The following is a 12,179-nucleotide window of genomic DNA, read 5'->3' on the forward strand; positions in this document are numbered from 1 at the left end:
TGAAAGTTGGTTTGGAGTGGGGGAGTTCTTTTTTTTTCTTCAGAACAAACTTATATGTAAGGGATAAAGAAAGGAGGAGGAGCGTATTTGAGAGGATAGTTTAGGGAAAAAAATAAAATATAACTGAAAGAGAGAGTGTATTATTAGTAATAAGGGGGAGTGTTCACAAAAAAAAAACAGTAACCTCTTGAGGGAAATAGAAATAGTAACTGATTACACACTTGCTAATAACTTGAGCTGGGTCACTTTTTGTGGCCCAAATATAAGCTCTAGAGGAGGGGAGTAAGACCGGTGTAACTTAATATAGAGTGTAATAAATAAAAATTTATTAAGTTTTTTGTTAACATATATCAATAAATTATATTACACTCTTATATGAATAATATATCTGTTATTAAATTTCATTTTTTTTTGGAACAGAATAATTTTGTTTTAGCTAGTAGAGTAGTAGTAAACTTCCTCGTATAAAGTAACGAAACTAGTAAATGTCGGGGCATAATAAACTAATGTCTTATTCAATAAATAAAAACCTGGGAGCTGTACTGTAGCATCTTACATTAACAAGAGTGAGTTAGAGAAGAAGAAGGAGCAAGAGCAAGTGAGTGACGACGATGCTGGAGTTGGTGTTGTTGTACAAGAACCCATTGCTCCACACATCCCTAACCCTAATCCTCGCTTTCACCTTTGCTTTCTTCAAGATCCCACTCCTCTTCCTCCACGGCCTCCAGACCTACATCCACCCCGACTCCCAACCCCAATCCAGCAATGGCCTCAGAGCCGCCATCCGCCGCCCCGGCAGCATCGACGGCTACCAACCCTTGTCTTCCAAAACCGCCGCCGAAATAAAAAAGCGGAACAAGTCCAACAACAACAACAACAAGTCCGATTTCGACGAAAACAATGCTCAGATTTTCAGAATCACGCTCGACCACGCCCACCTCCAGTCCCGTCTCTTCATCGATCAGTACTGCGTCGCTTTCACTCTCTCCTTTGCTGCCCTTTTCACCCTTCTCCTCCACACCTTTCTCGATTCCCCCGACAATCGTGGGTTCTTCGCCAACGGCGTTTTCGTTCCCTTTCTCGTATCAATTTTGAGTCTTTACTCGTGGGGCTCGCTTCTCGCCAAGACCACCTTCGAGAGATCCGCGTCCAGGAGATCGGAGAAGCACTTGAGTGTTATTTTTGGGGTTTTGGGGTTCTTCTCAGGGCTTTTGTTTGTTCCCGAGGGTGTGGCTTTGGTTTTGGAGTTTCGTTTTGGGGTTCCGCTTGATGGGTTTTGGAGGTTTTTCATTGCTGCATTGATGGGTTGCCTTGCTGGCTTTTTGTTCATTCCTGCTTCTAGAAGTGCACGTTGCTTTTGGCTTGGGACTGATCAGATTCGTTGCAATTTGTCAATGATAACTTGCGGGTGGTTTACCCGTGCGATTCTGTATGCAAATCAGATGCTTGTTATAGTTGTAGCTTTGTTGTGGATCACCCCCTTGGCTGAGATTTTTGTAAATAAGGGAAATGGTGTGGCAAAGAGTGGATTTGGTAATGCCGAGAAATTGGTTGGGAATGTGGGGTTCCTGGCTTCTGATTTTGGTAGCTTTAGGAAGTGGTGCTTGTTGGGGTCTGGTTTGTTGCAGATCGTGGCTTTGAGGCCTAACCTGCAGATGTATCTGAATGAAGCTTTGTTGTCTTGGTACCAAAGGCTTCATGCTAGCAAGGTTCCTGACTTGGATTACAGTAGGGCGAAGATGTTTCTGCATAATCACTACTTGTGCCTTGTGGTTTTGCAATTCCTCGGCCCTCCTGTGCTGGTGCTTCTCTTTCTTGGATTGTCTCAGATTGATGATGCTGTTTCCTTTGGAAGTTTTACTGTGTTGAATGATTTACTGCCCGGCTTTGCTTTCTTCAAGGAAGTGGCTTTGTTTTTGGCTTGGTGGGTAACCTTTCTCTGGGCACTGTTCTCTTCGGTGATCCTTATGCTACATCGCCATTGTGTTTTGTATGTTTCTTGATTGAGCCTTTGTTTTTCCTGAGTGCGATTTTATTGGGCCTTTGGTGAGCCTTTTGTTGTAATTTGAATACTTTCATTTTGGGAGGAGTGTTGGACTTGTAACAGAAGTTTTGCAGGTTAGTTGGCACGGTTTCATTCTTTAGGAGATATCAGATTTTCAAGTACAACTGTGTTGTATGTTGCTTTTGGCATAAGAACCATACACAATAAACTGACTATAGAAAGGCCAAAGTCATATGAAAGTTCACATTCCTTTCAAAATATCATGCAGACTTACATGTGTTGTAGTTTGTAAATTAGAGGTATATCTACAGCTGAAACATCTTGACATATATCATTCTATGCAATGGTAAAGTCTAGCACTGGATTAGCCATCTGTGTATTTTACCTTTGAGTATTATGTTTGTTCATCATCCTTTTGACCTTTTGTTTTTTTGTTTGTGCTTCATACTCTAGCTGGAATATAAACATTTTTTTAATTGTTTTTTCTGCCTAATGGTCACATTATTGTATCATTGTTATATTTGTACCGTCAGGTGCTTTCTTTCTTTCTCTCCATGATGACAGTGTATGAACATAAAATGATGAAACAAAGTACAAGTATTGTATGTTAAAATAATTTCAAACTCCCTTTAGTATTTCAAGATCTATGCTTACTGTCAGTTGTACTTTTAATTTGGTGTAATTGTGGTGCATTTATGTATAGTTATGAAATGTAAAGTCACTAAAGTGCATGTGACATTATATTTAGTTTTGGAATCGAGTTAAATAAATGCAGAAATAAATCACAGTTATGCCTTGGCGTAAATTTATTGGCTCATCATTCTCTGCCATAAGAACGTCCAGTTGTAAACAGAGACTAGAAATGTTAACATTTTGAGGTCTTTGGAATATGCTTTCTGTTCATAAATGTTTTGTACTTTGACTAGAAATGCAGCTTGGCTTGAATTTGCTATATCCTTTTCTCTCCCCCAATAAGAGCTTCACTACATTTACTATGTCTAGAAACTACAGCATGAGCCTTATTTTCTCCACATAACACCTGTATATGAATCTGAAATGATGTATGACAATCGGAATTCTGGTTGTAATATATTTAAACTCTTGTTCATTTAAGTGTTTGAAGATAAAAAGCAAAATACTAATTTACTCGTTGCAGATACATACCAAATTAATCATATGTCAATGTAAAGAGCATGACATATACATTTTTGGGAGTGTGCATGTACACATTTCTAATGATGCAATGCTGTTGTCTTGTGTATTGGATACCAATGAAATGCTGAAATTAACACATTATTTAAAATTTATGGTTAAGACTGTCTTCACTTGTTATAGTATTGGCGTATATACAAGATGGGTTGAGACATGGATCATATTAGGTGAGAACATGAGAAGTAAGAATAAATTAGCTGATCTTATTTATCATGTTTTTTTCACTTGATAAACTGAACCGTTGGTCCACAATGCTTTTATCTGTAGTAGTTTTAGCTTCCATTATGTATAAGCCAATTTCTCTTTTCAAGAGTAGGAAGCACCTTTATGTTGAGATTGACACTTTTGCGATGGCAATGCTTTTAATAATTGCTTTGCCAGCCTCTCAGATGAAAGAGTACCTGTGGGATTTGTGAGAAATAATTTTCTTGTTCAGTGATAGTATATTCTGTTTGATTTTAGGCGTCTTTCTACTTCTATTGTATTGGCATATGCACATTTCTATCATTCTTCCTAATCTTTGATCAGGGGCACTCACTGTACTCGTGGAAATTGATACTTTGCATATGCCTATAGGAGGTATGAAATCTGAACATCATAGGTTAATATGAAACTAAGATTCTTACTGATTTTATGTAGCCATCTATTGACAATAATATATTCATTGCTTCAAAATTAGGTAGATATTCCCATAGATACACACCGAACTTCTTAATCGTTGTTTAACATCACCTCATGCATGTGAGAGCATGTTTGTAGTGCACAGGAAAAGTTTGAAAGCTGTGTTTGGATTAGCATTTGCAAATTTGATCTTGGATAATCTTGGTCTTGTGTAAAATTGTTTTTAGTTAAAGGTTGGTTTGAAGGGTAGATTTGTGGTCAAAACTTTTGTATCAAAAGAAAGTGTGTTGAAATTTAGTGTGAAATTCTTAAATTTTTTTTTTAATTTTTTTTACTTATAATAAAATCTTATTTTAAGAAAAATTTATTTTAATGGAAAACAATAAAAAATAATTTTTATACACAGCCACACAATTGCTTCCTGAACGTGTTTTTTTAGATTATTAACAAAATGTGTTTTTTGAGATAAAAAATCTGTTAGAAGCAAAAATTGAAAATGAAATAATGAAGTTGTTTTTCATTGTATTGTATAAAATTTTGAAAATAAGGTGGCATTTTTATTTTTGATTTACTCTTATTTTATAAGTTAACATATATAATTTAGTGAGTGCAAATTTTACACTGAAAATAAGTTAACATATATACCAAGGAGGTGTAGTTGGTTGAGCTGATCTAGAAGTTATTTGAAAACCTCTTGATTCTTGTGTCTTTTATATCCTATAGATAAAAAAAAAGTGAGTGCAAATTTTACTTTTTTTTTTTTTTTTAACTATCAGATCAAAATGGGCCACCTGACCTAACCTAATATGCGAAAGCGTGAAAAGTGTGCACTGTGCAGGACCTTGACCCAACCGTAACATCAACACATGTAATACATTCCAATATCAACAACTTCATAATTTCAAAAATTAATTGTAATATTTTATGAATGTTTTGATATTGTGTAAGTACATAATGATATATAAGAATTATGATTACGTTGGAGTTATAAAATTAAATTCTGAAGGAATATGCTATAATTTCTAATCTTCTATATACATAAGAACATGATAAAGCCTATCGTAATTTTGTTGCTGAGATTATTACATACAAGTCATGAGACCAGGTAACGATAACTACAATGCTTCGGATTGCTTGCTTGTCATTCTTCCAAACGAAGATAAGAACATAAATGCAAATTTAGTTGTCTCGAAACTGTTGCTGATGTTGAAATTTTGGATTTGAAGTGGGAGACCAAACCGAAGAGGTGAGTCATTTACATTAGAAGAAGGATCCTGGGCCTTCGGATGCTGGGAAAGAAACAAACCAAAGAGGTGATCTAACAGTAATTTACTCACCTGCTTCACAAGTCACAAAATGAGTAATTTCCCAAAGATTCAGCAGTTTATGACTTGATCTAACAGACAGATATCTTAAGAATTTTTTTTAAAATACTTACTTTCGTTAATGAGTGAACAACTCTTAAAAATATTTTCATCCATGTAAGTAATGTAACTCTTAAATAAGATATCAAAATTCAAATTTTCCGCGTGAAAAATATGTGATTAGATATGAATATTCTACTAAAGATTACCAATAATTGTATGATAGAGATTATCTATCAACAAAAATGATAATATTTTATATTAATATCGTGGTTAACCAAAATATGTGTATCTATCTTTCTTTTTATGTATGAGTCTACTTTTCTCTTCTTCTTTTTTTCATTTGAAATTTATTTCTACATTGCTGTGTTAGACAAGACCTTGCAATGCGTGTTCCTTGTCATCCTAGCGAGTTTGGCTCATCTGATCACAAAAGAAGATACTTGCTATGAAGATATTTTGATCCCGCCATTAATCTTTGAAACCGAGAACGCAAGAAGTATCCACAAGAATATTGAAATTATGTAAAGATCTTTCACAAGCAATTTTCTTTCAAGATATAAGTTTCAGCTCTTAATTATTATTAGTTTTTTTATGAAAAAAATGCTTACTTCGCACGCAACAACTTGCCAGTTACAAAATACTTCTCCAGTTCTCTCAAATCCCACCACGCAACCATCCATTTTTGGTATAGGACTTGATTGTTTGTGTTTATCTTTCTTTCTCTGTTTCTTTTTCTTGCAGAGATTGCTTGTACTTTTTTCCCATCAAGAATTTCCTTTAAAATTTGATGAGATAGGAAAAATTAAAAGGAAAGACCATTTTTATTTTTGGATTTTTAATTTAAGCAGAGTAAATAATCTAGATAGCTTAAATTACTTAAATGGTGTTTTCTTATTATTTAATGATGTTATGCATAAAAATTGAACTGTTTTAAGAAAATAACAATTTCAAATTAAGTATTGATGCAAATAGATTTCATGCTTTAATAAGTCTAAGTCTGAACTTTGTTAAAAACAAAATTCCTAATTGGATTTATGAATCTATTTATTTACTGTGTGTCTTTTTTAAAGAGAAAATATCTTCTCTAGTACTAGAGACGTCTAGTAGGAGAGAAAAAGATTTCTATTGGATGTTCAGTACTAAAAAGAACTTTAACTCTTTAAAAGACTCAACTTGACTCTTGAATAAAAATTACTTTGGTCAATACACCTATTTAAAAGTTTATTTTGTTATAAGTTCTATAAAAAAAAGGTTAGAAAGTTTATCCATCTAACTAGGTCCGTTGGTAATAGTTACATATTTGTTCTAGATAATTGTGTTATATATATATATATATATATATATATATATATATATATATATATATATATATATATATATATATTACCCTAAATAATTTTTTTTAAGTCTAAGGTGTGTCCTTTTTACCTAAATAAACTATAAAAAAAAATCAAAGTTTGGCCTTTTTAATAATTAAACAAAAAACAATTCTCACCCTCAAATCCATAACCACACGAGTCTGGATAAACAATAAAACATTTACACCACCTAACAGGTAGTAGTAGAGAAAATATCAAAAACCAAAACTCAAAAAAAATCTAATACTCTTGACATAGGTGTAACAAATTATTATATCTAAAGTTTTTTTTTTTTCTGAATGATCTAAAGTTCTTAAATAAACTTTAGAGCTGCAAACACACGGAGACCCAGTGTTTTGTAGATAATATTATTTAATTCTAAGTTTTAATTTATTTTCATACTTAATTTGCTAGTATTTACAAAAAAATTATTATTTATTAAATAAATTTTAAAATAAAAATGTTTCATTTGAATAATTTAATGAGGATAAAAATAAAATTGATTTAAATTACAATTTGATCTTTTATTTATTTTTTATTTTCAGTATAAAATAATTTGTCATTTAATATATGTGTGTCAAAATTTGACATATTAATAGTTGCCCTATGGAAGGAAGGATTACAAAAATGTTATTGATTGAAATTTTCTTCTGAACCCAAACATAATATTTACACGTGTTTGAAGATCAAACCTGATCACAACATGTTGTTTGAAATTAATAATGATACCCAAGAACTTTATGAGCAGAACTTTCTTCCAAGACAAAGTGTGGTGATGGAACTTCTATGAAACTTGTCGGAGAATTGTTAGGAACTCATTTTAATACCCCCAAAAATATCAGCTATTAAATGCTATGTGGCTAATTTTACGTTTAAGAAAAATAAAAAAAAATATTGAAATGAAACAAATGGATTATATAGCTGCCTTTGTCGGGAATCTTTTCAGATTCACTAGATAGATGGCAGATATTTTTCAATTTTCATGGTTTCCAAACATAGATGCAGACAAATTTTAACGCTTTATTTTCTGATTTTAATTAGTATTAAAAAGTAAGAAATGTAGAAGTTTCTTGATTAATTAACGCAAGTAACTACCCAAATGTGGAAAACCTACCCCACATGGGAAGGAAGTTTCGCGAGAAAAAAGAGGTAACGTAGAAAACCTTATTCTATTCTCTCCGCTATTTCTCTTTATATATTTCCACATCCCACGTGAACCTTCTAGAACTATAATAGACTTATATTCCATGGCTCCGCCGCTCGAACACAACGGCGTTTCCACCAGCGGTGACTCTCTGAGATCTATTCCGACGCCGTTTCTCACCAAAACCTTCCAACTCGTCGACGATCACACCATCGACCATGTGATTTCGTGGAACGATTCTGGATCGTCCTTCATCGTCTGGAACACCACCGCTTTCGCCAAGGATTTGCTTCCTAAATATTTCAAGCACAACAACTTCTCCAGCTTCGTTCGCCAACTCAACACTTATGTAATCCAATCATCTTCTCTATCAATTTCTTTTTTCCTTTTTTTACTTTTTATAATTTTTGTTAATTTGTAGGGATTCAGAAAAGTTGTACCTGACCGCTGGGAGTTCTCGAACGAGTATTTCCGAAGAGACGAGAAGCGGCTCCTCTGCGAAATACAGCGACGGAAGATCCTCCCGGCAACGCCGCCGACCCGAGCGACTGCGACCGCGGCGGTTCTATCTCCGCTGCCGCTATCTACGATTCCGCCGGCGAAGCTGATCGTGTCGCCGTCGAACTCAGCGGAGGAGCAGGTGATTTCGTCTAACTCGTCGCCGGCGGAGCTGTTGGATGAGAACGACCGGCTGAGGAAGGAGAACATTCTGTTAACGAAGGAATTGGAGGAGATGAGATCGCTCTGCAACAATATATTCAATCTCATGTCGAATTACGCTAACGTTCAAGCGGACGGTGGTTCCGCGGGGGTGGCGGCGCGGTGCTTCGGCGAGGATGCGGTGGAGGAGATGAATCCGAAGCTGTTTGGGGTGGTGATTGGTACGAAGCGAGCGAGAGAAGAGAATGATACGGTTTTGAGTCTGCATCAGCCGTTCCATGCGGACGTGAAATCCGAAGCGTTGGATTTCGCAAGACGTGGCGAAAATAAAAAAACGCCGTGGCTAAATCAATGTCATAGAGCAAATCAGAGAGTGTGTAATTGACACACGACGTTGTAACAGCAGCTAGGAACACGTTAGGTTAAGCTAGGGGCGTCGCAGAGAATCAGAGTCCTGAGCACGGAGACGCGCGTGGCAAATGTACGTCGTTAACCGTTTGGGACTTTTTTCGTAGAAGCTTCTCAGAAGAAAACGATACTTTCGCGTTCATTTCCTTTTGATGTTTCTATTTTTTATTTTTTTAAGTTAAGGGCATATATTGGACTTGGCATGTATATTTGCCTTGGAAGGGAAAAAAATAATTATTTCTCTATCATATTTTGTTTTCTTTCCAACTGAATAAATAAATAAAATACACAGAATGGTTTGGACCAATAAATAAAAAATATATATACAGAATTGTTTGGGCCATACGAGGTGTGACGTGTTTATATTTCTTTCTTTATATTTACCCTGTAATATTAATTTTAAAATGTTTTGGGAAATACAATTAAGATCCAAGTAACATTTGGAACTTTTCTCGCAGAACTTTCTCAGAAGAAAGGGTTACTTTCTGTCCAAACCTTTGATGTTTCTTTTTCTTCTTCTATATATGTTAGGAGCAGGGTATATTGGACTTGGCGTGTAGACCTTGAAAGAAACGAAACTAATTAATTCTGCCATACTTTGTTTTAACTATTTTAATGATATTTTTAATTAAAGTTAATCTTAGGATAATGCTTGTAATTTTAATTAAAAATGAATTTTTTTTAGGTTTTAGTTAATTGTTTTTATTTCAAAACTTGTTTGCTTATCATTAATTTTCCCAGCGGCAACAATGTGATTTAAACCTAGAATTCCGTACAAACTAGTAACTACCTTATCACTAGATTAATCATAGTGGGCTGTTTTTTGGTTTAATTTATACATACAATGAAATTTATGTAAAACAAATTATATTAACAATGTATACATTAAATTTTAAGTTTTTTTTTTGTCTTTTTGAATTGAAAATGTACTTTAACAAATACAAACAAATCTCTAAACAATGTATTTTTTTTACACTTTTATAACAAAAAAAACTTATCGGCCTTGTTTTTTTTCTTCTTTTCTTTCAACCAAGTACATTGCTAGTGTTGAAAAGTATTTATTTGAATATTGAGCTGATTCGCAAAAATAATGGGTAAAAAAAAAGGTTTACTTTACTTATGAATGAGTATAGAATTATAACTTAAACTAAAAAGACTATATATAACCATGAGTTGTTGCAGCAGAAAAGTCTAAAATCGTAATTTGAAGGGAAACTAGACAAGATTTTACTCAAATAAGACTTGTATTTTTCCAACGGAAACAAACGAGCGTAGTATATTGATTTGACTCATATCTAATTCATAAACCATGGTAGAACGTAGAAGTTGGTGGAACTTTATTGTTTCAGCGAAGACTATTATTACTATAAAATAGAACCCGACATGCTGGATCTTTTGTCTGGATTGAAATTTCAATAGAGTGGAAGGCACCTTTGGAAAAAGCACAATATTTGAACAAAGTAAGGACGCCATTTTTTTCCCATTCACAGCCGCAGGTTTCGCTCTAGGACGAAGGTGCTCTTTTTTTTCCTACCGCCACTCACGACTGACATCAACTATCAAACTTTTCGGCAGCTGCATTTGTTGAACTTTACACGCTTACAGTAGTGAAGTAGTAATATCTCTCATGAGTCCATGGAAAAAAAATATACGCTCAATTTTAGATTGTCGCATATAGCAAACAATGACATATTGGAACACCTATCTATCATATATCATTGTTTAAATAAATTATTAATTTCAAATTTTAAATCTTATAATGTCATATAAATTTAAGAATTTTACAATAAATTTACTTTAATGCTAAAATTAGTAAAGTAAGACTATATTTAATAAAAATAGTTGAAAAAATAACAGAAAGTTAAAAAATTAATTTATTAAATTATAAATATTCAGTAAAATTAACAATTGAAATAATTTAAAAATATAAAATAACAATAAAATAATAAAATTATGATTTATTTAAAAAAATAAATAAATAATTTCATAACTATATTAAGAATAAAAATATAAAAACCTAAAAGCTAACGTTTAAAAAATATCAGTTCAAGTAATGTTTAAAAAACGTTAAAAACTACTAAAAAAAATTATTTAACCGTCAAATAAACTTTTTAACTACTAAAAAAAAGTTAGAAATTAATTTAAATGTCTCACCAAATATGACCTAAATACTTAACTTGAGTCACACTAAATTTTAGATTGAATTTTTTTTTTTTAATAATCAATTAAGCAACATTAGTTTATATAAACAACTAACTTAAATAATACATTATCAAATTATCAACTCCAAATGAAAAAATTATTAAATAATATTATTTAACTTTAAATAACTCATTTAAGCACTTACATTACAAATATTATTATCATAAAAAAAGGGTTAAATTCATAGAATCTTTTATTTTAAAAAAGGACTTAATTCATCACTTTGAAGATGTAATGACCAAGATTAAGTTTAACCAAAAAAAACATGAACCAAAAACACTTTTTTTTTCTTAAGAAAAAATTACTTCGAAGTTACCTTACCTGTCTGACATTCCAATTTAATTAAAGAATATCAACAAAGAAAAATTCCTACCATGTTCGTTTATTTAAAACATTTTGAAAGAACTAATTTTAAGAAAATTATTTGGTGTTCAGGTATGAACTTTTATCATATACTTTTTAATCATCACTCTTAAAAATGAGACACTTAGACCGTGTAATTTACACTTACAATACAAAAAGTTATATCAATTTTTTTTACACTTAGAATGGTGCATCTTTGTTCATATTTAGTTTGATGTTTTTTTTTACTAAATATTTAGTTTGATGTTACTACTTGAATTAGTGGGTAGAACCAAATTATGTGTTATATTCAGTAATTTGTAACATACTCTATCTATTTAAAAAATAGTTGGAAATCACGTTTTTGGAGTTATTATTGGTACCATGCAAATTGCTATCGGCTCTTACTAAGGTGTTGAATTTTATTTTTTTATTTTATAATTATCTTTTTAACAAAATTATGATTTCGTTGAATAAAATACACAATAATATCATGATTTTGTTGTTATATAATTTCTGTGTCCCTTAATATAATGGAGTTATAATTTCATCATATATCTTTTCTCCCATATATAACAATAAAAGTACGTTTTCTTCGTATAAAGAGGAGTGTGAAAAAATTACACAAAGAAAACATGTTTCCACATATAGAATCCAAAATGGAAACACATTTTAGTTGTTAATTTTTTCCCACTCCTTTTTATACACAATGGAAATGTGTTATTTTTCACTAAAAAATAGTGATAGAATTAAGTTACCTTTTTACTTGAATTAGTTTTAATATTAATTATATTAATGATGACACACATGTTTTTAATCATAATCAAAACAATATCATGAATTAGTTTGATTACAATTAA

At 32.2% G+C, this 12,179-nt stretch overlaps 2 protein-coding genes across 2 annotated transcripts; both read left to right on the forward strand.

The window, feature by feature from the left end:
- The first annotated feature begins 500 nt into the window (after positions 1 to 500).
- LOC100793355 (uncharacterized) lies at positions 501 to 2,263 on the forward strand. The gene has a single exon (XM_041005925.1). The coding sequence runs from the start codon at positions 612 to 614 to the stop codon at positions 2,001 to 2,003; it is 1,392 nt and encodes a 463-aa protein (XP_040861859.1). The 5' UTR covers positions 501 to 611; the 3' UTR covers positions 2,004 to 2,263.
- A 5,469-nt stretch (positions 2,264 to 7,732) lies between these two features.
- Positions 7,733 to 9,023, forward strand: HSF-19 (heat stress transcription factor 19). The gene is made up of 2 exons (NM_001353434.1): positions 7,733 to 8,056; positions 8,129 to 9,023. Exons 1-2 carry the CDS (start codon positions 7,811 to 7,813, stop codon positions 8,750 to 8,752), a joined length of 870 nt encoding a protein of 289 aa, NP_001340363.1. The 5' UTR covers positions 7,733 to 7,810; the 3' UTR covers positions 8,753 to 9,023.
- The last annotated feature ends 3,156 nt before the right edge of the window (positions 9,024 to 12,179 follow it).

This window comes from Glycine max, chromosome 10, assembly GCF_000004515.6.
Source record: "Glycine max cultivar Williams 82 chromosome 10, Glycine_max_v4.0, whole genome shotgun sequence".
In the NCBI taxonomy this organism is placed as follows: Eukaryota; Viridiplantae; Streptophyta; class Magnoliopsida; order Fabales; family Fabaceae; genus Glycine; species Glycine max.

Coding starts and splice junctions, on each gene's coding strand:
- HSF-19 (NM_001353434.1), top strand. CDS start 7,811: ATGGCTCCGCCGCTCGAACACAACGGCGTTTCCACCAGCGGTGACTCT. Junction 8,057..8,128: donor TTCGCCAACTCAACACTTAT/GTAATCCAATCA, acceptor GTTAATTTGTAG/GGATTCAGAAAAGTTGTACC.
- LOC100793355 (XM_041005925.1), top strand. CDS start 612: ATGCTGGAGTTGGTGTTGTTGTACAAGAACCCATTGCTCCACACATCC.